We start from the raw sequence: 27,588 nt of genomic DNA on the forward strand, positions 1-27,588 counted from the left end.
TTCTTAAATATAATCTAATTACTCCCCTTTAACGGTGAACTAAGGTCCTAATATGTGGATTTTTTCCCCCAGAAATTATCTACAACTAAAAATCTAGGACTCCAAATTCAGTGGCTTTAGGCTTTTTGTATAATTACTTTTGGGATTTTTTTTTTTGCTGTTTTATTAATCCAATTAATTATAAAGCTATGGGTACTATTAATCTTATTGTTCCTGGACGCTCCCACCATTTCCAATAAGTTTGCGTCTCTTTTTGTAAAATATATAGAGTAAGATTATGGGTTTCAAAACCATTTTACCTACATTATTCGGTTTAATAATAATGTATTTGGTGTATTTTATAATGCTTTGGGGACAAGAGAGTGGTTTATCCTCTTCAGCTTGAAATCCAGAGACTTAGTTTTCATTTCAGAGAAATATTTTGTAAGTTTACCCATTGTCTACTAATAGTGTTAGGCTCAGTGTCCATGGAAGAAAAAAAACAGTGGTTTGAGTAAAATTTATTTTTCTTACATAAAAAAATTCTACAGGTAAGTGGACCAAGGCTACTATTATGGCTCAGTATCATCAGAAACTGAGGTCCTGTCCTGTCTTCCATCGCCATAGTGCTTGCCTTCCGTTATCACGGTCACTTCACCTGTGGGATTGGCTGCTGAAGCTCAGCGCGTCCTGAGTTGTTCCCTGGATTGGGCAAAAAGTGGACATGGAGTTCAGGGTGGTGTGTTACTTCCAGCCGACTCAGCTTTCTTAACCGTTCTGAATGTCCTGTACAAGACTCCCATTTACATCTCAGTACCAAAAATATAGTCTTAGGGCCACACCTCAGCTGCTAAAGAAGTTGGGAAATTTAGAAGTTTAATACTAAAGAGGAAGCAAGGAGAGGCATCTTTTGAAAACCCTCTCTATTATACTGCTGCAGTGGTAGCTGCCACTCTGGTAGCACTGATTATACCCACGTCTGGCTGCTGGAACTGATACTTGAGTAATTATTGCCACTGTTTTGTTCTAATACTTTACCCATTTTGTTGCAAGACTAGATAGAGTTATAGTTAGAAGCACGTCCTTCACTTGTGCTTAGTAAGTAATTACTAAATGGCAACCATTTATTTGCTGAGTATTCTGCTAGGGTCTGGAGAAGCAAAAGGGGAAAACGGCCACATACCTCTATTTGGGAATTGTAGGAAACACAAGTGCTTAAGCAGATAAGTAATTATATATTGAATTATTTAATTGTATCAGGTATGAAGTAAAGGGACAGTCCTTAAGGAGAAAGATAGTGAGTAATCTCTCTTGAAAATTATTGTCTCTACTTCTCAGGTATTTTGGGAACCATTATTACAGTTCCTCAGATGCTCCCTCTTTTCATGTCTGTAGTCTACCTCTGTAGCTAAGTCAGTAGGCTATTGGGCCAGGTTGTTTGGGGGAATATCCTATATTTGCCTGGGTTATTTTGAGTCTTTTCTGAAGGGAGGCCAGCTGCATTGCTGGACTTTGGTTTCGGTATCGAAAACGGTATCGACCTTTTAAAAAAATTATCTCAATCATATATTTTTAAAAGTGTGTTCAGAAATAATAGGCATTTAGGGAATAGTGCTGGTAGTAGGTTTCCTTTTTGTGATAGAGATGAAATTTTGGTCTTGATTGGGGAATGGAGTGAAATAATTATTGTGCCTTCAAATGTGAAGTGTTTGGTTAAAAAGAATAAAGTACTGGTGTTCTCTGACATCCCAGTGTATTAATATAACGTCTTAAATAAGATGCCAATTCAGTTAATTAATATTTATAATTCAAAGGTAGATTTTTCTATAAGTTCACTAATAGGGAAATTAGTTAGTTTGGCTTTGTTTTTCTGTTCTATGCAGATTTAAAGATAAGTAGTTGTCAAGTGAATCTTATAGAAAGTAGTACCACAGTAGGGATGAACATTTTACTCTGAAACTAAATTATTTGCTAAATTTCATCCACAGTGTAATAAGAGTTAAAAAGCTTATGCGTTGTCACCATAATTTTACATCCACAGTAATAACAGTGGTGTGTCTATAAGTCATTTTGTAGAACACGTGTTTAGACACTAGCACATCCTTGCGCCTGAGGAAATTTTAGTACTTCAGCTCACAGGGCATTCATTTATGGCATTCTGGGAGCTTGATGCTTGCTGAACTTAATGAAGCTGTGCTAGGACAGCCGAAAGAGTGGGTTTCTTGTTTAATCAGCTGCTGCAGAGTTCAGAGTCCAGGTATATTACATGTGTTGTAAAAGTACTGTGAAAATGGGTCTCCTGGTTGCATTATGGAATGAGTTTATAGAAACCTCATGCCAGGTGTCATTTCAGGTTCTTGTGGACTTACTATTTTTCACTAATTTTTTGTTTATGGAGGAAGAGAGATGTATGGTTCAATTCTTCATTCCCAGCAAAGATGTATCATGTATCTTCTTTTCCTCTGACTTTGAGGAACTGTTTTAAGATGAAATATAATTCGTGAAGAAGTTATTTTGAGACAAAATAACAATTTTGCAACCAGAGATGAACTTTAGATCAGAGGTTTATTTGCTTGTCTATTAATAAATTGCACAAAATGGTACTTGTGAATAATTAGTATCATTCTATTTAAAAGCATTTGAAGCAGCTATTTCTGCTAATCTCAGCAGAATATGCAACTCTTAATTTACCGATAAGGAAATATTTCTCCAGCTTTACCTATCTACCTATTCCATTTTTCCCCTCAGTGAAGAAATATCAAATTCCAAATTTTGAGCATATCAAACATACTTTTTCACAGTGAAGGTGTGGGTTTAACCTGCAATTTCACCATCCAGAAGTAATCATAGTTAATGTTTGCATTTGAATTATTGCCCTGTCACTTGTTATATATTTGTCTTTGTTTTCTTATTTGTAAAAGGAGGATGAAAAATTGTTCTCGCAATGCAGTGAAATAAATGAGTGAATATATTTTAGCACTTAGAATAGTACCAAGGGTGTAGTGAATGTTAGCTGTTACTATTAAGCAGTCTTCCTTGTAATTTTCTGACAAAATTGTAATCATAGCCTAGAGTTTTGCATATGTATAGGCAGTGTTTTAAAGGAATATTTTTATATGAGTAAGGTGGTTCTCGTTACCTTTTTTGCAAGACAGTGTGGCAACCCCAGGAACTGATTATTTTAGAAACATGTACTGAACTTACTATGTACAAAATGCAGACAGTTGCATTTGCTTTCTCATTGGCAGCACAAGGTTAATACGTGGCCTCTTTACAGTAATCTTTTAGGGGAGTTGAAGGGATATAAGTGTGGCAAATGTCTGATTTTGAGGAAGCGAGATTTTTAGACAATTCAGAACCAACTAACCTGATTATTTTGACATTAAAAATATCAAAAGTTTGATACAAGCCTCTATAAAACTTGAGCAATGAAAGGGTTAAATGCATTTTTTTAATGACTTGTTTTAGGGACTGGCTTGATACTAGAAAGTGTGAAGTGTAGTAACGAACTGATACTTCTGGGGGGAGCAAACAATAAATGAACTCTGTGCAATCAACACTTTGTATGAGCTTTTGAACTACAGGGTCAGGCAGAAATAACACCTGCTTGAGTGTAATTGGTAAGGTAATGAAATGGGTGTTATAATTTATAGTTTTAATTTGAACATTTCACTTAAAATGCTATGTGGTGTGCTTGAATGTGATGTTACAGAATTACATGCTTGTGATTTTGTGATACAAGATTTTATAATAAAAAAGGGATGTTACTAGTGCTAGACCCTGCATTTTTATAAATAATCCAGAGAGTAAAATTTAACAAGTTTGTAGTTCATAGTGCTCTCAAAAGCTATTGAGAGTAATTTGTAGGAGGAGCTCACAAGCCAGAATGTAAGACTGGGGAGAGACCTGATGTTAAGCTCCTTATCATTTCCCTCCAAATGTACTTCAGTGGGTACCTTTTCTTTTTTACGTGAGATGAGATATTATGTATCCTTTCTCTCTCTCTCTGATTTTCTTTTCTTTACTCTTTTACTGATAACATGGAAGTTCAATATGATGGAGGCCCAAGGAATGCCTCTTCTTGTCCCACTATCCATTAATGCACCGTGTAGTCATATGTTCCCCCTCTCTTCTTTGGACTCAGGGTGTATACACTATCAAGTACTACTAAAAATTGACTGTATCGGTTCTTTAACGATACCCCAGCCAAAGGCTGTTATCCCCAAAATTTAAAAAAAATGCTTAACTTATTAGTAAAAGTGTTGGACACACAATGAAAGTTCTGTTCTAACCTTGCATAAAATCATTTTGTCTTTGTGTTGCAACCCTGAAGAAATCTGTAGTGGGAGAACTGCCAAGGAGGGTGATTTTAAGAAGCCATATTATTCAAGGACTAGTTCAGATTTCATATTCTTATTTTACTTTCTACTTTGACAGTGGTTCCATCAATTCTCATGAAGCTGCTTGCTTTTAAATTGACCTTCCGGGGTTCCAAAACTACCTTCTGTTTCTTTGTAGCTCTCACACTGTCTCCCTTACACTTGGTAGAAACTCAGAAATTTGTGTGTATTAAGTAATTGAAGAGATTTAATGATAGAGTAGACTCCAGTCTGGAGTGGGCAAGTACAGAGAGGCAGGGTAGCATTAATGTTTGTGCATGAGTTTGGGAGCCAGACAGATAGGGGATGAACCCTCTCTCTTCACTTCCTAGTTACAAATTTATGCAGACTGAGTTTCTTTCTCTAAAATGGATATGGTAGCTAGTTCCAGATATATTGTGAGGGTTAGAGATACTCTCTAGAAAAATACTTTGTATGATGAAGTCTATAATAAGTCCTTAATAAATGGTTGCTGTTGTTAGACTATTATTAGAACCTGATACTCATGAAAGGTACTAGTAAGATGAACATGATTTTATTATGAAATCATGTATTACAAGTGAGAGGTGTAAAATAGAAGCACTTTTGTATTTTTAATTGGGAAGAAAAAATGTATCTTGCTATGTAAGTATTATTGGTTGAAATGATAGATTCCAGACAATTTAGATAAATTTATGGATAAGAGATTAAGTTCAATTTAAAAAATATGGATAGGCTTTAGGCCTGGGCAGTGTGGATGTCCTATAGGTAATAAAACCTAGTGGGTTTATTGCAGTTGTCTGGGTATAAAATGTATCCCAGAATAACTCCTCGCAGAGTTCAGGTGAGGTGCTTCACAGCTCATGGATTTGATGTAGTGTGTTATGTCTGAGCTTCCCCTTTTTTTCTGAGGTACACACGTGCAAACTTAATCTAGAACTCTAGAGATGTTGAAATTAAGGGATCTTGGCTAATTTTATTAGTCCTTCACTGACTTTTCTTGGCCTCTCTTACTTGCCTTGACCCTTTCACAGATCAGTCAGGGCATTACAGAATGAGTTAATATTGCTGATAATGGAAGGCACACATCTGACTCAGGCCTTTGACTTGTTGAAAGAGGTCAGAATGTGGTGTTAACCCAAATAAGGAAATAGGTTTCTATCAGGGTGGAAACATTCATCCTGTCTCCTTCTGCCTCTTGCACAAGAACTTGAGATCAGAGGAACTGTGTTAATATTTTAATCTTTAGTGGTGGTTATTACAACTAAATGAATTCTGTGGGGAAAAAGTAAGTTTATAAACTCCCCGGAGTTCCTTTTTTGCTCAACTTGCCAACTTGGTCCCCTTGTGTTTTCCCTTTTACCTACTAAGGCAGCGTCAGATTTTGCAAGGTCGTAGTGAAGGTAAATCAATACTAAAACAAATGATCCATTGTTTATTTTTAAATGATTTCTCTGGGCAGATTTTGTTGCTTTTACATATGCTGAAGGTGAATAATTCATAGGGAGATAAGGTTCTTCACATTGTTGTCTTGTTTAGAAAATAAATGGATTTAAAGTGTTGGAGATTGCTTTGATATGTAAATGTGTATATATAAAGGATGTGGCAAAAGTAGTTTACGTATGGAAAATAATACAATAATAAATAATCAAGAATAAACTCACAACTGTGAACCTACTTTTGCCCCACACTGTATGTCATTTATTTATAAGGGAAAACCTACATTTTTCATCACTGCAAGAGGTTGAAAGGAATAGTTATTGCATAATATATGTTCATTAGGTTTTTGTAGAAATTTTCTACTTGCATAAAAATTTATAACAGTTACAATTCTTTTGAACATTTAATGTTGTCCCAAACAAAAAAATACATACATTGGATTTTATTAGATGGCCTAATCCTTTGGGATTAAACAAATCTGAATTTAACTAAAGAGAGTTATTTTCAGCAATGAGGGTTTCAACAGTGAGGGTTTTTTTAAACATGCAATTGTATACTATTTTTGGCTCACTGAAAATGAATTATATAAATTGTCTAATATAAGGTCATTTTATCTTTCAAAATTATTAACCTTACATATTTGGTATAAAATTGAAAGCATTTGGCCTGGACTTTTGATTTAGTTATGTTAGGTAACTTTTTTACTCCTGATAAAATAGAGGGTAGATATAAGCACCTCTGAAATCCAGATGATCCATAGTCTTCTGTTTGAGTGTCAGACAAACCTTTTATCAGCACTGTTTGCTAATTAATAAAATAAACTAATCTCAGCTTAATCCTTGGCTGAGGGGATTAAAATGCAATTAAGGAGAAGTAAGGTAGTAAATACAAAGAATCTTAAGTAATAAATGTTTCCTTTGTATTGATCATTTTATATTCAGTACATATACACACAATTTGCTGTGTACTTGCAGCAGAGCATTTAGAGTTAATCCTGCACCTTCCCTGTCTTTATTAATTACAGTAAATATGTTAGGTCTTTCCATTGGGACTTATTTTATTTTGTATTCTGTGCTTAAACTAAATTTACCTTTAAGGTAGAGTATTTCTTATTTTTTAAAAAAGTAATAAAGAACTGGTTTTTATACTTTAACTTTTCATGGTTTTTAATGAAAATTTTAGATAGCCTCTCCTTGGAGAATTAGGGTGATTTAGAGTCCTTAACAAGTATTTTTGTTAGTTAAATGATGTATCTATCAATATCCTTAATATAGAATAGAATACCAGAAATGTTGCTTTTCCTAAGAAAATTGATATTAATTGTGATTTAAAATTTTTGTTGCAGCTAGAACGAGTAAATCTGTCTGCAGCTCAGACACTGAGAGCAGCTTTCATTAAGGTGAGGCACAAAATATTCATTTTGATTATTAAAATGTATGTTGTACATAAATCTAGATACCAGCTGATAATTGCCAATTTAGTTCCTTTTAGTGACAGCCCTTTCCACCATCTCGTGTCTGTTTGGTATACTCTGTAAAGTTTAACACTCTTCGCAATGGAAGCTGAAACAAATGCTCTTTCCTTAACATTTATCTTTTCACTTTGTGCTCCTAAATCTGTGTCTTTGGAGTACTCTCTCTTTTAACACTGGAATAGATTTTTGAATTCCTTTTTATTTGGCATGTTGAAAACTTTTGTAAAATTATAACTCAAAAATATTTTCTTCATATTGTTTAATTATAGAACATAATTATAAAACAGTATTTTCAAGTGGGAAAATAAGACCTGTGTGTACATCAGTTTGAGAACACTTTGAGTATATACAGCTTAGTCATTCAGCATGAATTTTTTCCTTCTCTGTAAACCTGAGATTTTCAGTTGGTAATCACTAGCCACATGTTGCTGTTGAGCACTTAAAATTATGGCTAGCTCCAGCTGAATTGCACTCTGAATATAAAATACACACTAGATTTTAAAGACTTAATATAATAAAAAATGCAAAATAACTCAGTAATAAATATTTTATATTAATTACATGTTGAAATGATAATATTTTAGATGGACTTTTAAGAGAATTATATATTTTTTAATGTGTTACTGTGGCTAGTAGACAGTTTAAAATTACAGGGCCTTGTGTTTGTTTCCTGCACTGTGCTTTTATTGGGTGGCCCTACTTTATGTATAAAACTTGATCCCTGTCCCCAAGTACTTATCAGTACGCCCAAAACTTTAATTTTTATTTACTTTTTGTGCATTTGTTCCCATCAATAGCTAAAATACTCAATAGCTAAGTATTTTAATGTTTTAATCTAGAATAAATTTATAGTTGTGTTTCATTGGAGTTGAAACTATAAATCCATCCATTATTTTTATGGCAAAGATTAGTTTATAGATACCACTCTTAACTGATAACATAGATAATGTAACCAGATATCTCTCTTATCTCTCCAGAAGAAATTACATTGTATTTGTTGGATTGGAACTGTGTTGACATGTGCTGAATTGTGGAGCCTGGCACGCATTCATACTAGCTTCTTTAAAATATGTCTTTGCCAAATCGCTAGGTTAGTGAAGAGAATCAACAAATCATTACCATTGTCATTTTTTTCTTTCTTTCTTTGCTTAGTGTGGTTTGGAATGGCATACTTGGTCATTAGGGAGGCATAATGGCAACAATTTTAAGCATCATTGTAACCAAAGAAAAGAAGGAAAACATAATAGGTTGAACAGTGTGGTATTGGTAAGGCAGAAGTTTTTCAGCTTTCCTGATACCCAGAGTAGAGAGAAGTTTCTCCTTCATATTCTGGTCAAGAAGACCCTATCTGAAGCAGTAGATGGTATACTAAATGACATCCATAAAAGAGATAAAACTGAATTCCATGAAGCTTTTTCTTGTAATGTCCATAATATAAGCTCATGTTTTAACACTGAAGTACAAGTAAAAAGCAAACAACATGTTTGAAGTGCGTGGCTGTGGTAGATCTGCTTGGCACATAGGTAAATTTTGTCATCTGCCTCGTGGATTCTTAACTGAGGATAGTGTGAGTCATTTTCAAGGAAACCATTGGTCAGTTATGCACTGATTTATTCTTTAATTTATTTATTTTATGTTTAATTACTTGATTGTTGTTCAGTTGCAGTTGTCTGCATTTTCCCTCTGATTTATTCTTAATTATCATATTTAATTTGTAAAATTTCATATGAAATTAAAGGAGGGCATGCATGGGAAAGATATTTTTGTGCCTTTTAAACTATAACTTATTTGAAGAAGATTGAAAAATCTCACCTAGCCATTTATTTGTATTTATATGCATATCTCCAGTTCCTGGTCCACAACAACAGTTAATATCTATCAAGCTTCAATATCTATTTTTGTTATTTGGGGGGGAAAGTATTAAAATAACTTTTTTGAGGTAAAATAATAGTAATGAGCATTATCATTTAAGATATCTATTCTGCTTTTGATCCCTTTCCCATCTGATAGGTCGTGCTGTTGAGAATCCCCGATTCACAAAAGTGGATATTATTGCCCTTGGGGATAGTTTTCTCTCACAGTTGAATTCTTCATAAAAACTGGATACCCAGAGAGTTTTATTGGTGGGGTGAGGGGGGATCTGTAGGTGTAAAGTCTGTGATTTAATGGTAGATCTATTTATTTTGTCAGTCAGAGTCATTGGGTAAATATAATGCCTTTAAAATAAGCAGTGTAAGTAAGACGCCAAATAGAAGATCCCCAGACGACTGTTCTCAGACTCTGTGGAGGCGTCCTGAGGCCCCACAGCAAACTCAGACGTCATGAGAGATTTTAATATTTTGAAGAAACGTAATATTCAATATCTGTTTGACGCTCAACTACTAGCTTGCCATAGTTTGCTGTTTCAACATATTTGATTGGGTTACTTACATTCCTTTCAGTGATGTCATGTCTGTGTTAGCTGGACTTTTGTCCATTGCTGAGATAAAAGGCAAGTACTACAAGAAAATCAAAGTACAACAGGAAATGAGGAGAGAGTGTCCAGTGTAATCCAGCAAGTGAAATACTGTGCAGTGCCTATCGGGGTGCACAAATCCCATTTTAAAAAGGAGTGTTAAGGTTATTTAAGAATGAAATTAAATACTTTTTATTCAATGTGTATATTTTTAAAGGCTACTAAGTTGTTAGGATGTCATTTATTAAGTTGTTAGAACCTAACTGTGTAATACACAGCACTGTTAGGATTTCTTTTGGCGCAAAGAACATTGCACTGAGAAAGTTAGGGGCTTCTGAGATTTCTGTAATGTTCCTGCTTTGGCATTTTGGGGCCCCAGACAACTTGGTATTGAAAACATTGCTTTCAGGCTTTCAGCATTTAATATATTTTTAAAGATTTTACTTATTTATCTTTAGAAGGAGAGGAAGGGAGGGAGAAAGAGAGGGAGAGAAACATCAATGTGTGGTTGTCTCTCTCAGGCCCCCCCACTAAGGACCTGGCCCTGGCCCACATCCCAGGCATGTGCCCTGAATGGGAATAGAACTGGTGACCTTTTGGTTGGCAGGCCAACAACACTCAATCCACTGAGCCAGGAATCAGCATTTAATTTTTTCAGCACCTTATTTTAACTTAATTAGATTGTTTTCTGTAGGCATTGTCTGGAAGCATATAGAGAAAGTTCCCTTGCTTCCCAGGATAATGTGTTATGATAATTTTATGCTACTTAGGAAAGATAAATCAGCTATCAAATACTGACTTATTTAAATAGTGTTCTATATGTAATTTTGTGACAGTCCATCAAATTAATAAAGTTTATACCATCTTAAGTCATATTGGTTCAGTTATTTTCTTCCATTGCCATTTAGCCCCCTTATTCCGTCTTCCCCTCCACTTTCTTTTAAAGACAACTCCTGTTTTTTTTATTTGTGTTTTTTATTATTAAATAGATTCTGTCTTAAATATATTTGTGGGAGAAAAAGTAAAATAGATTATACAGTTTATCCACAGGTACTCTTTAGTTACCTGTGACTAAGGTCCAAAAACATTCTATAGCAAATTCCATAAATAGTTTCTATAGTTTTTAAACTATAAATTTGAAATTTGAAATGTGTAGTAAGTTCTAAAATTCCAGAAATAGTAATAATAAAAAGTTCTTAAGTTTTAACTTTTGTGCTGTTGTGGGTATTGTGATGAAATTCCACCGTTCCGCTGAGTCCCACCCAGAACATGAATCCCTTTGCCCAGCCTCTTCATACTGCTTGTGCTCCTCACCATTAGCCATTTATTTAGTCACTTTCTCAGTGATCAGATCAGTCCATCGTGGTGTCGCCCTGCTTGTGTTTGAGTGACCTTAATTTGCTTACTTAGTAATTGCCCCAAAGCTCAAGGGCAGGTATACTGGCAATTCAGTTATGCTGAAGAGATGCCATAGAGTGCACCCATTTAGCGAAAAGGTGAAAGTTTTCAACCTGATAAGGAAAGAAAAGATTCATATGCTGAGGTTGGTAAGGTCTGTGGTAAGAACAAATCTTCTATTGATGAAATTGTGAAGAAAGAAAAAAATTTCTGAAATTTGTGCAAGTTTGCTGTCACGCCTCAAACTGTGCAAAAGTTAGGGGCACAGTGAGTGATAAGTGTTTGTTAGTTAAGTAAAAAAGTCATTAAATTTGTGGGTGAAGACATGAACAGAAAATGTTCCAGTAGGTGGCAGAAACATGTTGCACTGGAGAATGGGAAGCCTGTGCGAAGACTTCGGCAAGGGATCCCTTGCAACGAGTCCCACCGAGCCGTATTCATCTAACTTTGCTTGGAGTGTATTGTTGCCGTTGTTCCTTTTTCTGAGATATTGTTGGTCTCTTAGTGTGCCTAATTTATAAGTTATACTTTAATATAGATATGGCTGTCTGGGAAAAACATAGTACAGACAGTCCCCAACTTACAGTGGTTTGACAACGATTTTTCAAGTTTTCAATGGCTTGAAAGCCATTTGCAATTGGTAGAAACCATGCTTGGAATTTGGAACTCTCATCTTTTCCTTGGCTAGTGACATGTGGTATGACACTCCCTCATGGTGCTGGGCAGTGGCAGCCAGCTATAGTCCCCAGTCAGGTATGCAATCCTAAGGGTAAACAACCAATACTCTATAGTGTAATGTGTTACCAGTGTTTTTTAGATACTGTGTTCTGAGCATAGGTAACCTTAACTACACTGCAAAGGTTCAGTAGCTTACATGTGTGAAATGCATTTTTGAGTTAGGATATTTTTCCATTTGTCCTGGGCTTGTAGGGTTGTAAGTTGAGGAACATCTGTATGTATAGGGGTTTGTAGTGTCCAAAGTTTTGTGCATCCACTGGGTTTCTTGAAACATATCCCCCATGGATAAGGGGGAACTGTTGTTAAAAGAAATGGAATTCAGTCGGGCACTCTTTTTTGTTATTAATTATCTATCATAATGACTTCCCTGAATATCATTTGACAAAAGTTAAAATGATCTCAGGATTGAATGTTGCATATTTTGTTTTCCCATTCCATTCCACAACCTTTTAGTTTTTGATACTGAAATCTAATGAGAAACAAGATGCTACAATAGACTAAAATTCATAGTCATCCTAAAAGAAACAAACTCAGGGTATAATTATAAGTATTAAAAGCAACTATGAAATGATACAGAATTACTGGCAAAAACTCAGCTCTTGAAAATTAAAATTAACTCTGGTAAACCCAGAACTCTTTGCGCTCAGTCTTGAAATGACTAGGGTGATTGTAGTGCCGAGGAGGATAACACAGAAACGATGCAGACTCGATTAGTGAGGCAAGCTCAGGAGGTAGTCAAGGATTGATGATGTTCTGAAAACTAGTGAAGGAAATATTCATGCTACAAAAATAAAACAAATTGAAAATCATTGTGTGGAAGAGTATTTAAGGGATTATATAGCTTCAATAACACTTGCAAAAGAATTCCTGTTTTTTGTTTTGTTTTTGTTTTTTCTGACATCCTGTTAATTTAAATGCTAAGAATCTGCAAAATACTGGTAAGATGAGTAGTTGATTGATCCTCAAGGTGAATTAGCTAATGAAAAAAAGCTAAAAGTCTTCAGTATATTTAAACTACTGAAAAACAGTAATTGATGGATTACCAAAGTATGTATATAATGTTTATTTATATCTTTGATTGCAGGAGACTGTAAAGGAGAAGTAGGAAATGTTAAGTACTTTATGTTCAAACGGAAAAATAGGACCCCATCTGTAACAAGTTACTGATGTTTTAACAAAACAGATGACCACACCTGCTTTATAAAGATTTTTGCCCTTTTAAGTTGATTAGTCTAAGCTCCCAAAGATTCTAAATAATTAAGTTTTGGTTTTGAAATTATGATTTTGTTTCTGTTTTTCAAAACTAGCTTTCTACCTCAGTGGATTGAGCTCTAGCCTGCGAACCAAAACTAGCTTTCTCTTTCCTACAGGCTGAAAAAGAAAATCCAGGACTCACACAAGACATCATTATGAAAATTTTAGAGAAAAAAAGTGTAGAAGTTAACTTCACAGAGTCCCTTCTTCGAATGGCCGCTGATGATGTAGAAGGTAATCACAGTCTTGTTTAGTTTTGTTTTCTTTCCTTTTTTTAACTGATGTTCAAATACAGCTGTCTCCATTTTCCCGCCATCACTTTCCCCTGCCCTACCCACACCCATCTCCCACCCTCAGTCCCACCCCCCTTAGCTCTGTTCATGCATTCATGTTCCTTTACTTCCATCTCCCTTCTTTCCCTCTCCCCTCCCCTCTGGTCACTCTCAGTTTGTTGTCAATTTCAGTGGTTCTGGCTCTATTTTGCTTGCCAGTTTGTTTTGTTACTTAGTTTCCACTTACAGATGAGATCATGCGGTGTTTGTCTTTACGGCTTGGCCTACTTCACTTAGCATAACACTTTCCAGTTCTATCCATATTGCTCTGAAGGGTAGGAGCTCCTTCTTTCTTTCTGCTGTGTAGTATTTCATTGTGTAAATGTACCATCGTTTATTGATCCACTCAGTTACCCATGGGCACCTAGGCCGCTTCCAGTACTTGGCTATTGTAAATTGTGCTGCGATGAACTTTGGGGTGCATAGGTTCTTTTAGATTTGTATTTCAGGGTTCTTAGGGTATAAACCCAGCAGTGCAATTGCTGGGTCAAAGAGCAGTTCGATTTTTAGTTTCTTTTTCTTACAGTTGTTGAAAAACACTTCTTCCAAATCTTATATTATTTGACAAAAGGGAGTAGCCTCCCCCTTCTCTTCTCTCCTTTTCTTTGTGTTGTTGTTATTGTGACAGTAGTAGGGGGAAAACTATGTAAAAGGAAAAAGTAGTTCTCTTTTTGTGTTACATTTGTCAGATCTGATTGCTTGAAGTAAAGTGTTTATATTGTGCACTTCAATTTTTTCCCTGTTATTTGATGAGTTTGGGTTTTGCCAAAGATAAACTCTATGGAATGGTTATTTGATTTTGTATTCACTTTATACAAATAGCAATTGAAAATAATGAGATTTCTTTTTAACTTTAGAATAGTGTTTCTTTTTAAGCACAGATTTGAGAGAACAATATAATAACAATTCTTTTTGCTTTCTCATTTTTTACTTTTTTAAAAAGCAATTAGAAATGGATTTTACTTAAATTTAGTAGCTATTTTGCCACTAATTCAGAAAAACATAGAAGTATAATTTCCCATATTTAGGGAGAACAAAAGTAAATACTTAACTGATTCAATAACTTATTAGAAAGTCCTTATTATTATTCTAAATGTAAGCATTTCCATCCTGTGAGTCATGGTATACTGATTGGTAGGGTTGTAATATTTCTGGGTATTACAGGAATTGGATAAATACAGTGAATCTATTAGTAACGTTTTTGCCTCTACTGGGTCTGATTGAACTTCTTTCGAAAGTTGCTATTTTGTGATCTAGCCCATGTATTGAATTTTTGGTAGTGTTTTTGTTTTTAAGTGAGATTTCAAGAATGTACTGACAATTTTAGTAGGTTGTTTTAGGTTTTGATACAATGAAACATTGTATATTCAATATAGAGGTTTTTGTTAAAGTCATCTTCCCCATGGGCAGATACATATTGCCATCGTGTTTGTCATGAATGTCATTGCTTTAAGGTTTCCTTGAGAGACGTAGCTTCAGAGGCCTGATGAATTTGATTGATTCCCTTTTAGTTTCATTTATTTATTGAGCATGACTTCATGAGTTATTTACCCCAAATTGAAAATGTGTAGTCTTTGGTCGTCTGTTATTTTACTTAGTAAGAGTCCTGCTATTATCAGACTGAGTTGAACTCTAACTAATCAGCTTTTGCAACCTTACCTTTTTTAGTTATCTGGCCTCTCTCCTCCCTCTTGACCAACACTGAGAATTCTGAGACTTGCATTTGATAGAGTTGCATGACACTTTTTGTTATATGTTTATTTAATCAGAGTATATGATTGAACGACCAGAGCCAGAATTCCAGGACCTGAATGAAAAGGCACGAGCACTTAAACAAATCCTCAGTAAGATCCCCGATGAGATCAACGACAGAGTGAGGTTTCTGCAGACAATCAAGTAAGCAGCTGTTTGTTTTTGCCCGTTTTTTCTCTAAGTACGTTGAAGGGACCACTCATTCTAGAGGTTTTATTTTGGTATGACATTAATATTAAATGAAAATATTCATTTGAAGTAAATTTGGGGTTTTTAAATGCTACATCTGTATTAACTTATAAATAAATGGTGGCATTTGGCTTTAGAATACAGTAACTTTGTTTTTAGAATGTTTGGTTTTAAACAGTGAATGAAGTGTATATCAACTAGAATATAGTTTAAAACTACATAAAAGTAGTAGAAAAATGTAAACATCTGATTAAAGTAAATAGAGAAATTGGATAAATTATCAGGATTGATGACAAAGGAAACCAGTATTGCTTTTATTTCAGAAATGGCACAAGTCATATACTTGTCTTGAATAGCATTTCAGATACTGACTAAAATTGGGAAGCTCCAAACCCCTGCCTTTGGGATTCAGGTTTAAAAAGGCTAAAACTGTGTGGGGCCAGGAGGCTGGCCTTTGAGAGGGTCGTCCAAGAGCAGTGGTTCTCACAACCCAGGGCACTCTCCTCTGGGGCAAGAGGGTGGAGGAATGAGGAGGGAACTACAAACATAACTTCAACATGAGTATTTTTAAATTGAAGCCTGGGAAAATTTTCTTCAACCTCAGTGGATAGAAAACAAAGAAATCTGGGAGTAATTGTAGTGGCACTATTAACACAACCTGTTGGTGAAACCACAACTAGAAATTTCTGGAAAGGAAACTCTTAGTGGTTGCGTCAAACACCATATCTTTAAAGACTTGGGAAGGCTCACTGGGCATATCAGCGTTCATTTCTCTGACATAGTGCTCTTTGTCATTTACATTGCACAGTGCTGTTTCAGCTTGTTTGGGCACCTACATTTTTACTGATACAAAGGGGAATATGTCCCATTTTAGAAAATCATGCCACATGGTGGGTACCCAAGAGAACTGTCGAGGAGTGACCCCTGCTTTTCAGTCTTCTAGTTAAGGACCAGGGAGGGTGATAAAAGCTTCATTGACTAGTTGAAATCTGTGCAACAGAAGACAGACACTAAAGTAAATATTTTACTACCAGTGAGAAGCCCCAACATCCTTTAACTATTTTTATCATGTGAAGGAAGAAGACAATCAACTGTTCCTGGGTTTTTATTTTTAGTTAGGTATAAAGTAAACATGTTTGTCCTGTAAAAGCATAAATTGTCAGTGATTGTCTCAAACACAGCTATTTACAACTTATATCTAGATTTTCTAGTAATTAAGTTTAAAGTTCTTTTAGTGATCTGTAACTACATTTCTGTGAAGATTTGACATTTTATAAGTAGTACTTTCAGTATATTTGCTTCGGGTCGCTGAAGTAGAGGTTTACAGAATCGATGTCATCTTAATACTGTTACTTAAATAGAACTTACATGCTAAGCACTTTTTAAAGCACATACGAACTTATTACAAAGTCCTATAATAGATGAAGAAACTGAAACATTGGAAATTGAGTGACTTTCCCAAGTTCACAGAGCTGGTATAATAGATTTGGAACCAGGTAGGCCGACTCCAGGGTCTTCTCTGCTGCTTCCCTATCATATTCATAATGCTGATCTAATCTGGTGATTGAATGAGAAGTTTCTGTTGTTTGGAAGAAGTGTCATAAAGGGAATCTTATATAGAATATCAGGAGGTAAGAGGGAGATTGGTGTTGTGGTTGAAGCTGGAGCGGAAATGATTGGCCCAGAGCTGTGGTCCAGGTACTCTGCCTCCCTCTGTCCCACCTGTGAGACCCTGAAGCATCTGTGCTAAACCCAGTGTGGCTCTAGAGACATGCGGTTTGAAAACCCCATTATTAGCCACATTTTAATCATAAGGATGTTCAGGTCAAGAACCTAAGAGTCTTATCCATGGTCACTGACAGAAGCTGCATTAGGGTCTTGCCTCTCATTATGGGGCAATAGTAATGCTTCAGTTCTGTTTTCTGGAGTGTACTCAGCACAACCAGGTTAAGGTTATTGGCAATTAAAACGTATTTATTATACATTTTAGGAGGGATAATTTGCCATGGAAAGTTTGTTTATAATATATTATTTCTGAGACTAAAATTCAATGATGTATGAGTTAGCATACATAGCTAAAGGTGCAATTATTTGTTTTACTGAGAAAGATGTTGATATATACTGTTACCGCTGTTAAATTGTTTTAAATTAATGGCCAAATTTTTACTGAAATAAAATGTAGTTTATCCTTTAGGGGTGCGTATTGTATGTATAGTACAGTTCCTGCTTTTCTTTAAAATATTTTACTTTCTCATATTTAAGGTAGTTCTGTTCTTTATTCATTTATTTTAGCAATATTTTTCAATAAATATGTATCAAATACCTGTTATACCAAGTACTATACATGATGCTTTGGATTATGTTAGAGAAGAAAAATGGCTCCTGTCAGCTAATAAATACCCAGGTATTTTTGTGCGTGTCCGTAGAGCTGGGTTTGAATCTCCAACATTTAACTGTCTGGCCCTGGACAAGATGCTTTGCTTCTGTCATTCTAATGTCTACCTATGAAAGTGAAGGTGGCAGTTGTGAGAACTGAAAGACACGATAGCACAGAACCTAGCATCCACTCAGCGCGTACTAGCGTTGTGAAATAAGGTGGTTGGGTTTTTTCAATTTTTCTTTGTAGAGCTAATTAGGAAAAATGATCCAGCAAACAGATATTTTATAAAGTACTTTTGATTAATGAATGTTTCTGTTTGACTACATTTGAGCTTATACAAATATTTGATAAAATTAATTCATGGAATTTTTTTTCAAGTCCAATGCATTCCAATTAATGGATGACTAGTGGAGGCTTGTGATTCACTAGACCATAAAGCTGTACATTTATGTATTTGTTCGTTATAATATATATTTGCATATTCATAGGCAAAAAATTGTCAGGGTTTGGTTTAAATGATGGCTTCATATTAGCCTTTCCAGAGGTGTCCAGTCTAGACAAAAATAAACATACTCATAGGAATTTCCTTCCTCTAGAGTATTTGCATAAACATTTACAAATTTTGGTGATACAATTAGAAGCTCTGCTGTTCTGTGCAATTTTTTGATAGGATGTGTGTTTATATTTCATCCAGTGCCTTTTGTCCTCTTTCCGTATGTATGTTTCTCCAAAGCTGCCCCATGGAATAGCTGCAAATTGCTAAAATTCATTCCTGTTAACTCATACTCGGTGTCCCTTAACACAGAAACCGGTAACTTCGGCATATGATTGTACTGTAGTTCTTTTACCCTTGTGCTTTCCCTAGTTCTTTATCTGTCTATTTAATTGGAGTAATTTTTGTGTGTGTGGCGGGGGGGTGAGGGGGTGCTGGTATTTTCTCCTGTAAGAAGCAAACCCTCAGTTACTGGCTAATATAATTTTATCTTCCTTGGTGCCATAAATGAAAATACTGTTCAGTGTACATACAGATGACATAATATTTGACATAAATTGCTATGCTCGTTTTATAGAAGGCCAAGCCTGAGGCTTAATAGCCTTGGTCTCCATTAAGCTCTGTAGCAAATAATGGACCTCAGCTCTAGGTTTTGGGTTCACACACAGTGATTCCCAAACCAGGTTTATCACCAGAGTCACCTGGAGAGCTTTTTCGCCCCTTTTTCTTTTAAAGCACAGACAAATTTCCAAAATTTATTAGTATGATGGAGTACTGTCCACTAAACCCTCCCTTCTCTTCCCTGCCCCTACATTCCCCTTTTGTCTTTGCTCCTGGGTGATTGAGGGCACAACCAGCTTTAGCGTTGCTCTTTTGACCTGTGCAGTCCAGCCATGACCGTTGTATAGGGAACATCTCCTGTTGTTTGTTAGCCCTGAAAGGACATTTTTATCCTTTTTAGCAGAATTTTAAAGTATACCACAAAGTACAGTTGGTGTAAACAGCTCTCTGATCAGTGTATGATGTACTTCATCGTACTTCGTTTTAAATAAGGCTCATTGTGGATATGAAGAATCATATTTAGAGATTAGAGAATTTTTACATGTTGAAATTGTGACGTTCTCACATAATATTATGGTAATGTGACACTTTTATTGATCATGTATGGACCACAACTTGCTTAAAAACAAATGAAAGGAACAGTTAAACTACAGGCACAAAAAGTGTGCAGATACCATTTCTGTGTAAAAAATATTTGAGTATTTAATGTTTGAATGTTTCAAAGCCTGATGCTGATGTTTGACATACAGGATGTAAGTAAATAAATATTTATTGAAATGTCATAACTACTTTGGAATAGGCTAAAATGCCTTTTTTGTACCGGAATGCTGACTACTCATAATTTTTAGAATTACCACGTTTGTTTACTAGAACTGTGAAATACACACACATGCACACCGAAACCTGGACAATCTAGACACTGAGTTTTTTTTCTTTAAATAGTAAAGCTGAAATATTGTTATAGGTATGAAGTAACTGAAATCTGACATTTGTGATTAAAAAGTCAGTAATGAAAATTTCATTTTGAATGGTCTGGATTCATGTTTTATTAATTTGCATCTTCACACTTGGATTACATTTGAGCAGCAAAGAGAATGGTTGTGAAAAAGGAAGGCTTGCTTTGGAGAATGTGAGACTGAATGCAGAATTACGTTAAATGCAGTTTGACAAAACAATTGCTATGGAGTTAGAACATGAAAATTGACAAGAGCATAGGTATAAAAAAGGCAAGAGGTCAAAAGAAATGATGGTGTGCATAGGAAAAATAGTCAAATGAGAATTGATGGATTTCTTCTCTTTAGTAGGGGGTGGGAGGTGTTGATGCATATAGATGTAGCAAAGGGGGATTATTGGAGAGGTTAAGGTAGAAAAATACTCTGATTTTGTTTCTCCCAGAAATTTAAATATACTTGAAATATATACATACAGATTTGGAATGGGGAAGGGACATACTTGTTAAGTAGAAGGTTAATGTGTGGTAAGAAGAGTTATGTCTGAGGAGAAAGGGTTTTAAAACATACAACTATTGGGCATATAACAAAGTGTTGGTTAATATTAGAAATGAGTAATATATAATAGCAAGATTTCATATAGTTGTTCACGAAATAGCAAAAGTAGAGAATATGGTAGCTTGAATTTAGCGATGTTAATGAGAGAAAGGAAAAATTATAACTGGAAAAGATGAGAGGCAGAGGCATATTCTTTTAAATTCAAGTGAGGCTAAGTGAAATGTGTACTAAATTGGGAAACTTGATGCTGTGGAATGTTTGGTCAGCAGTGTAAGAGGAGTCGGGGTCTCAGAAGGGTGCGTCTCAGAAGGGTGCGTGGGAAAACTCCCACTCAAGCAGCCAGTCAGATGTTTGTGCTAGACAGAGTGTTGGTGTGGTAATTAACGGTGTGGGTAGTAATTCTTAAAAATAAACATACAAACTTCTTTCAAATATAACGGATTTTAAGAAGATTCTTTTTTTCCTTATCTGACAGGGATATAGCTAGTGCAATAAAAGAACTTCTTGATACAGTGAATAATGTCTTCAAGAAATATCAGTACCAGAACCGCAGGGTAAGTTACTGGAAGCCTTACACACTGCCACCCTAGTTGGGCTCACACCTAGTTGTTTTACTCAATTAAATACTAAGATGGTTTGATTACTGGAAATGGTCTTCTGTCTTTGGCTTTTGTGTTATTTCTCTTTTGTTTCTTAGTATTTAAATTTTTTTTTATGTCTCGTAGGCACTTGAACACCAAAAGAAAGAATTTGTAAAGTATTCCAAAAGTTTCAGTGATACTCTTAAAACTTATTTTAAAGATGGCAAGTAAGTACTTTTATGTATTATCCTTCTCTTTTAGTTTTTATTAATTGATTTGAGGGTAAGCAGGGGAGACACAACAGTTCAACTATTGTTTCACTTATTTGTGCATTCATTGGTTGATTCTTGTATATGCCCTGACCAGGGATTGAACCTGCAGCCGTGATGTGTCAGGAAGATGTTCCAACCAACTGAGTTACCTGACCAGGGCAATCCTTCTCTTATTTTTTTTAAGGTTTTATTTACTTATTTTTAGAGCTAAAGGAAGGGAGGGAGAAAGAGAGGAAAAGAAACATCAGTGTGTGGTTGCCTCTTGCGCACATCCCACTGAGGACCTGACCCACAACCCAGGCATGTGCCCTGAATGGGAATCGAACCAGTGATCCTTTGGTTCACAGACCAGCACTCAGTCCACTGAGCCACACCAGCCAAGGCCTTCTCTTTTAAAATTAAATAAATTATTTATATGATACTAAAACCATAAAAATGAAGCCCTTATACTGTATTGCTGATACTCATATCAACTACTAATTAAGATAAACTGTTGATAATAAANGAAAGGAAAATTGTTTGGGCCTCGTAACTGAGCCACACCAGCCAAGGCCTTCTCTTTTAAAATTAAATAAATTATTTATATGATACTAAAACCATAAAAATGAAGCCCTTATACTGTATTGCTGATACTCATATCAACTACTAATTAAGATAAACTGTTGATAATAAAAAGCTAGTGGCGGATAACCCAGTGGTAGACTTTTTCTGAAGAGGGTCCAATAGGCAAGTTTTGACTTGGTGGGCTTGTGGCAGCTTCGCTCCTTACCTATGCTGTTGCAGTGAGTGTGAAAGCAGCCGTAGATAATAAGGAAACAAGCACTATGGCCATTTTCTAATAAAACTTTCTTTATAGGCACTGAAATGTGCATTTTGTATAATTTTCACCTGTCACATAATGCTACTTCTTTGTATTTATTTATTTTACCATTTAAACAACATAAAAGTATTCTTAGCATGCAGTCCATACAGAAACAAGGTAAGATTTGGCTTACTGGCTCCATTTTCTTAGTAGCATCGGAATCACTTGGAGGATTTGTTAAAGCACAGCTTGCTTTGAGGTTCCACCCTGAGAGTTTCTTACTGTCAGGGATGCCCCAAGAATTTGCATTTTGTTTCTAAGAAGTTTCCAGGTGATACTGATGCTGTAGGTCTGTAAGAGCTGCTGCACTAAAGTTAAAACAATGGTCTCAACCCTATTTGCACATTACATTCTCCTGGGTTCAGTTTTTTAAAATCCCAGTGAGATTTTGAAATGAATTTTATTCATTTATTTTTAGAGGATGGGGAGGGAGGGAGAAGGAGAGGGAGAGAAATATCAGTTGCCTCCTGTACATACACATCCCTGAGTGGGGACTAAACCTGCAACCCCGGCACCCAGGCGTGTGCCCTGTCTGGGAATTGAACTGGTGACCTGGCTCTTTGTGGGACGATGCCCAGCCCACTGTGCCACACCAACCAGGGCTGTAATAGTATTTTTAAAATAACAATACATTAGCATGATCAATTGATGTTAAAGCTATTTTAATCATTTAAATAGGTCAAGCCATTTATATTTATATTATGAATTAAAGATACTAAGCTAAAATATTAATGATTTTTTATTGTTCCATTCTATTACTCTTCAAGTTGTCTGAGGGAAAAACTTTAGTAAGATGGCAAGTGTGTTCTGAAAATAAACTTACATCTATTTTTTCCTTGATCTCCTCTGCTAAGCCCAGATAACCAAATACACATTAAAAGAATAATTTACATGTTGGGGTCATTATTTCTGATTCTAATTAAGAACTATCACAGAATAAACACATTAAAAGGCAGAAATTCATTTAGAGCCTAATTTTTATTAACCTGAAATTACTTTGTCTAGAATCACGTGGGTTCAGCATTTAAAAGCCCCACTGCCTTTGCCCCAAAGTTATTTTGAACAGTTCAGACAGGCATGTGGATTATTCAGGCTGCCATTACTTGTTCTCCATTCAGCAGCTTCTTTAAATTATGATTACAGTTGTGTATGAATAATGTGCTGTGAGTTTTGTACCTGTTTCCTCAAACTGGACGTTATTACCACAGCCTGATCTTTGAGCTGTCTTTCAGTAGGGGGGATGAATTTGCATTGATTCAACTTAATTCTTTGGCATTCCTCTTTTTTAAGAAATGCCTGGGATGGAAATAAAGTCGTTACCTATGCAATTAAGGAACTGGTAAGGCCACATAATGGACTAGGGCATCAGTTCTGTCTTTTAGATACATGGAGATGGCCTGATAGGAAATGTGGGATAACACAACATAATTTTTTAGAATGTTTTTATATTTTGTCATCTCCAAAATATTGAAACTGCATGATTATTTTGTTTTAAAAATAGATTGGGATGAATCATAATTGAAAGTAATTAACTTTTGCTTAAGTATTTATAATGCCCAATGACATTGAGATTGAGTGTAGTACTTTCGCAGAGATTTTATTTTGCTAACTTCTATCAAATCACAGCTGAAGAGTACATTTGAATCAGTTATTTTTTCGACCTATAAATAAACAAACACATGGTTCAGGTGCCACCTGTCATTAGCAGCCCTCCAATACCTAATTACCAACCAGAGCCACTAGGGGGCAGTAATTCCTAGTTTCAAATGATTGAAGACCATTGAACTCCAATCTGAAATACAAGTTGTGATATTCCATAGTAACTTACCTTTTTTTCCCCAAATTGATTTCTTTGCTACTGTTAGTAGATGGAATTAGTACAAATATTTTTAAATAATGAATTTTTGGGTAAAATTAATGCTTGTTCTTTTTTTTTCTTTGAACAGGGCAATAAATGTGTTCATAAGTGCCAACCGACTAATTCATCAAACCAACTTGATACTTCAGACCTTCAAAACTGTGGCCTGAAAGTTGTATATGTTGAGAGATGTACTTCTCAGTGGCAGTATTGAACTGCCTTTATCTGTAAATTTTAAAGTTTGACTGTATAAATTATCAGTCCCTCCTGAAGGGATCTAATCCAGGATGTTGAATGGGATATTGCCATCTTACACCATATTTTTGTAAAATGTAGCTTAATCATAATCTCACACTGAAGATTTTGCATCACTTTTGCTATTATCATTCTTTTAAGAATTATAAGCCAAAAGAATTTACGCCTTAATGTGTCATTATATAACATTCCTTAAAAGAATTGTAAATATTGGTGTTTGTTTCTGACATTTTAACTTGAAAGCGATATGCTGCAAGATAATGTATTTAACAATATTTGGTGGCAAATATTCAATAAATAGTTTACATCTGTTAAACATTTCTTTACTTGAAAACATGGATGCATATATATGTGAATATATATATATATGATCAAAAGACCAGGACTACTTGGGTTAATATCTAAAGAACTACTAATGGGAGCTTATTAGCAGTTTGTCAGATAATAAAGCAGCACAAAAAATTGGGGGGGGGGTCCTTAATCACTCTGGGCAAAAAATAGCCAATGGAAGTATTTTTTTAGTTGTTATACATAGGGTACTGAGTATTTTTCCAGCCTGCTTTAAGATACATATGAGAGAGATGGCAGTTTGTAGTGTCTTTACACTACCGTGCCACTTTTGAACTCTATGACTATGTACAATGAAGTCTGTCTTGTGTGCTAGGCCCTAATAAGCTTTGTACCTTTTTTCTCTGAAGTAGCCACAACTAATAGCGATTTGAAGCTATACCAATGCTAGTTGGTTTGAAATTGTTGTGAGTGCTGATAATAATATACACTCTTTAAATATATATATATAGTTTTAAGGAGATTATGTATCAAATATTCATGTTAAGCATTTTCATTTTTCAGTTATGAAATAAAGGAGAGATCAAAGTTTGTTTATCTTTTATAAAGATTTTAAATGTTGAGCTAAATTTCTGTTGGCAATATAATTTTTTGTTATGCAATTTAGTTATTTTTAAAACCTTTCTTCATTTTTAAAAAGATTGTTAAAGAATTACTATCATTGGCAATAGAAAAGGAAATTGTCTGGCAGATGAAAATAGGAAATATGTAGAAAGAAGCAAAAAGACGGTAGACTACTGGATGAAATCTCATAATTTATGGACATTTTACTGAATTGATTTTTTTTCTTTCAAGATAATAGCCAGTAAAATAAATAGAATTGGTGAGATTAATACTATTTATTTTTGACATAAACTGTTACTTACTCTTGGAAGTAGATAATCATTTGCAAAATAGGCATTAATAATATATGAAAATATATAATTATTTTTTATGAGCAGTAGACTTTTCTAACATAAACCAGTACTTTTTATTCCACTATCTCGTATCTCTGCCTTTGGTTTTTCTGAAATTTCCCTCCAGAAAGGGGGCTTATTCTTGGGATAGTTCAGTTTGGTACATAATCCTGGAAGGGCTGGATTCAGGTCAGTGACGAAAGGGCCAGTGTGGCCCTAGTCAGAACCATCTCTAGAGAACAGAACGGTGCCTCCCAAGGAGAGGAAGACAAGGAGACATGCTGAGCACATCTGTGTGAAGCACTGTTCTAGATGTATTAATTTAATTTTCCTGACAGTCCTGTGATTCAGCCATGTGCCTTGCCTTGAAAGAAACTAAGAAAGCTTAGGTTACGAAAGCTGGTAACAGCTGGAGCCATGGTTTGAATCAGCGTTTGTCTCCAGACTCCATTCTCCTTGCACCAAACTGTTTTATCCATCACCAAAAACGGACCTCGTTGAGAATGCTGATCCCCGAACACCAGGCTGAGGGGGCGCTCTTCGGTCCACAGGAAAGTTGGAGAAGCTAGGACAATGTCATTTTTAGACATCTAAATTTTATTTCAAAGGGTCACTCTCTTATTTGGTGATGATGGCTATTTTTAAATGTTTAGTGTCCCCTCATACTTTCTTTAAACGAAATGACAAAATCCTAGGTGGTAGTCTTTTTTTTAATAACTACATTTTAGTAACCATATTAGGCAAAACATGAGATTGGCAACCCAAGATCAGTCTCTTCTAATTATTTTTTAACTTTTTATGGAAATGTTTTCAGATGTACAGAAAATTGGTAAAAATAAGACTAGTACAAAGAACATTTGTACATCTTTTACCTAAATTCACCCATTACTGAGATTTGCCATTTTTATTTTAACATTCGTTTGTTCGTTTTCCCTCCCTGAAGTCTCCTTTACTCTGGCTCTTCCCCATGACCCCTTTGTCTTTCATGGCATCAATGGAATATGTTTTTGAAGAATACAGTCTTCTCTCTCCTCTACCCCCCTTTCTGGGGTTTCATCATTACGTTCCGGTTACGCACTTGTAGAGCACCACACTGGTGTCGCATCGGCTCATCGTTGGCGAAGTTAATTTCGGTCACCAGGTCAGGGTGGTGTTCATTTTCTCCAAAGTGTAGTTACTATTTTTTTGCTTTTGTTTTTTACCATGCTTGGAATGAACAATCTGCGGGAGACTCTTTTAAGACTGTGCTAACAACAATACATCCCCCCAGCGTCCACTGATGATTCTTGCTCCTTATTTGGGTAGTTGGAGAATGATGGTCCAGTTCCAGCATTTCTTCCTCGTGTACCGGTTAGCACTTAGCATTCTTTTCTGTAAGTAGGAGCCCTCCTTTCTCCTTCACTCATCCCTGTGTGCCCCTGTGAATTTTTTATAGTAGCTGTTGTTTTGGACTCCTGGTTTTCTATTTTTTCAGTGGCTTGTGTTTCACTACCTTACTTTGGTGCTTAAATTGTCTTAGATTTGGCCAGTAGGAGCTTCTTCATTCTGGCTCCTCTATTTTCTTGTATCATCTGCTTTTTTAAAAATTATTTTTAGCACATTATTTTAAATAAAAGATGCTCCAGGATCTGGAATCAGCAATTTTTTTCAAGGAATCTTGGGAATGATAGATGCATAGATCTATCTGGCTGTTGGGTGTACTAATCGTTTCTCTGTTTTGAGGCTGCTCAGCCTCTGCAGCAGGCAGAACTAGGAAATGTTCATGTACACACATAGGCACGTGCACATGCCTTTTACATGGGCTCCCATCCATATTTGGTTTTAGAAATCATGCATTCATACTAATACCTCTGATTTCAACCCATTCTCATAGGGTTCTTTCCTTCCTTATTCTGTGTTTCTGTGTCCCTTCTTCCCAGGAATCCTGGTTCCCGAAAAAGTCCATCAGTACATTCATTCATTTAGTCCTATAATACATCTAAAATAGTGTTTTCCTGCTTCTGCCCATATCACTGTAAAATACATGCTTAAAAGCCTGTAAGATTGTATTTTCTCCCTGTCTGTATGCTGCCCGAGACTAAGGATATATAATTATATTCTATATTCATAAATTATTTTGAGTCATTCTTTTTTTCTCTATCACTGTGATTGTTATTTGTTTGTAATAAATTGGGTTCATTTGTTTCAGTTTTCTAAGTTTAAGGT

At 35.4% G+C, this 27,588-nt stretch overlaps 1 protein-coding gene across 2 annotated transcripts in view; it reads left to right on the forward strand.

Annotated features, from left to right (window-relative positions):
- PDCD10 (programmed cell death 10) overlaps positions 1–24,601 on the forward strand; it is a 42,698-nt gene extending 18,097 nt beyond the window's left edge. For both annotated transcript variants that reach the window (XM_037046598.1, XM_037046597.1), the window contains 6 exons: positions 7,123–7,176; positions 13,213–13,330; positions 15,198–15,324; positions 20,787–20,865; positions 21,037–21,119; positions 23,973–24,601. In XM_037046598.1, the coding sequence (XP_036902493.1) occupies positions 7,123–7,176; positions 13,213–13,330; positions 15,198–15,324; positions 20,787–20,865; positions 21,037–21,119; positions 23,973–24,054 (543 nt within the window). In that variant the 3' untranslated portion in view covers positions 24,055–24,601. The remainder of the gene's footprint in view (positions 1–7,122; positions 7,177–13,212; positions 13,331–15,197; positions 15,325–20,786; positions 20,866–21,036; positions 21,120–23,972) is intronic.
- Positions 24,602–27,588: the final 2,987 nt, after the last annotated feature.

The sequence above is a fragment of the Sturnira hondurensis genome, unplaced genomic scaffold, assembly GCF_014824575.4.
Source record: "Sturnira hondurensis isolate 20B ecotype Veracruz unplaced genomic scaffold, ASM1482457v3 Scaffold0005279, whole genome shotgun sequence".
NCBI lineage: Eukaryota > Metazoa > Chordata > Mammalia > Chiroptera > Phyllostomidae > Sturnira > Sturnira hondurensis.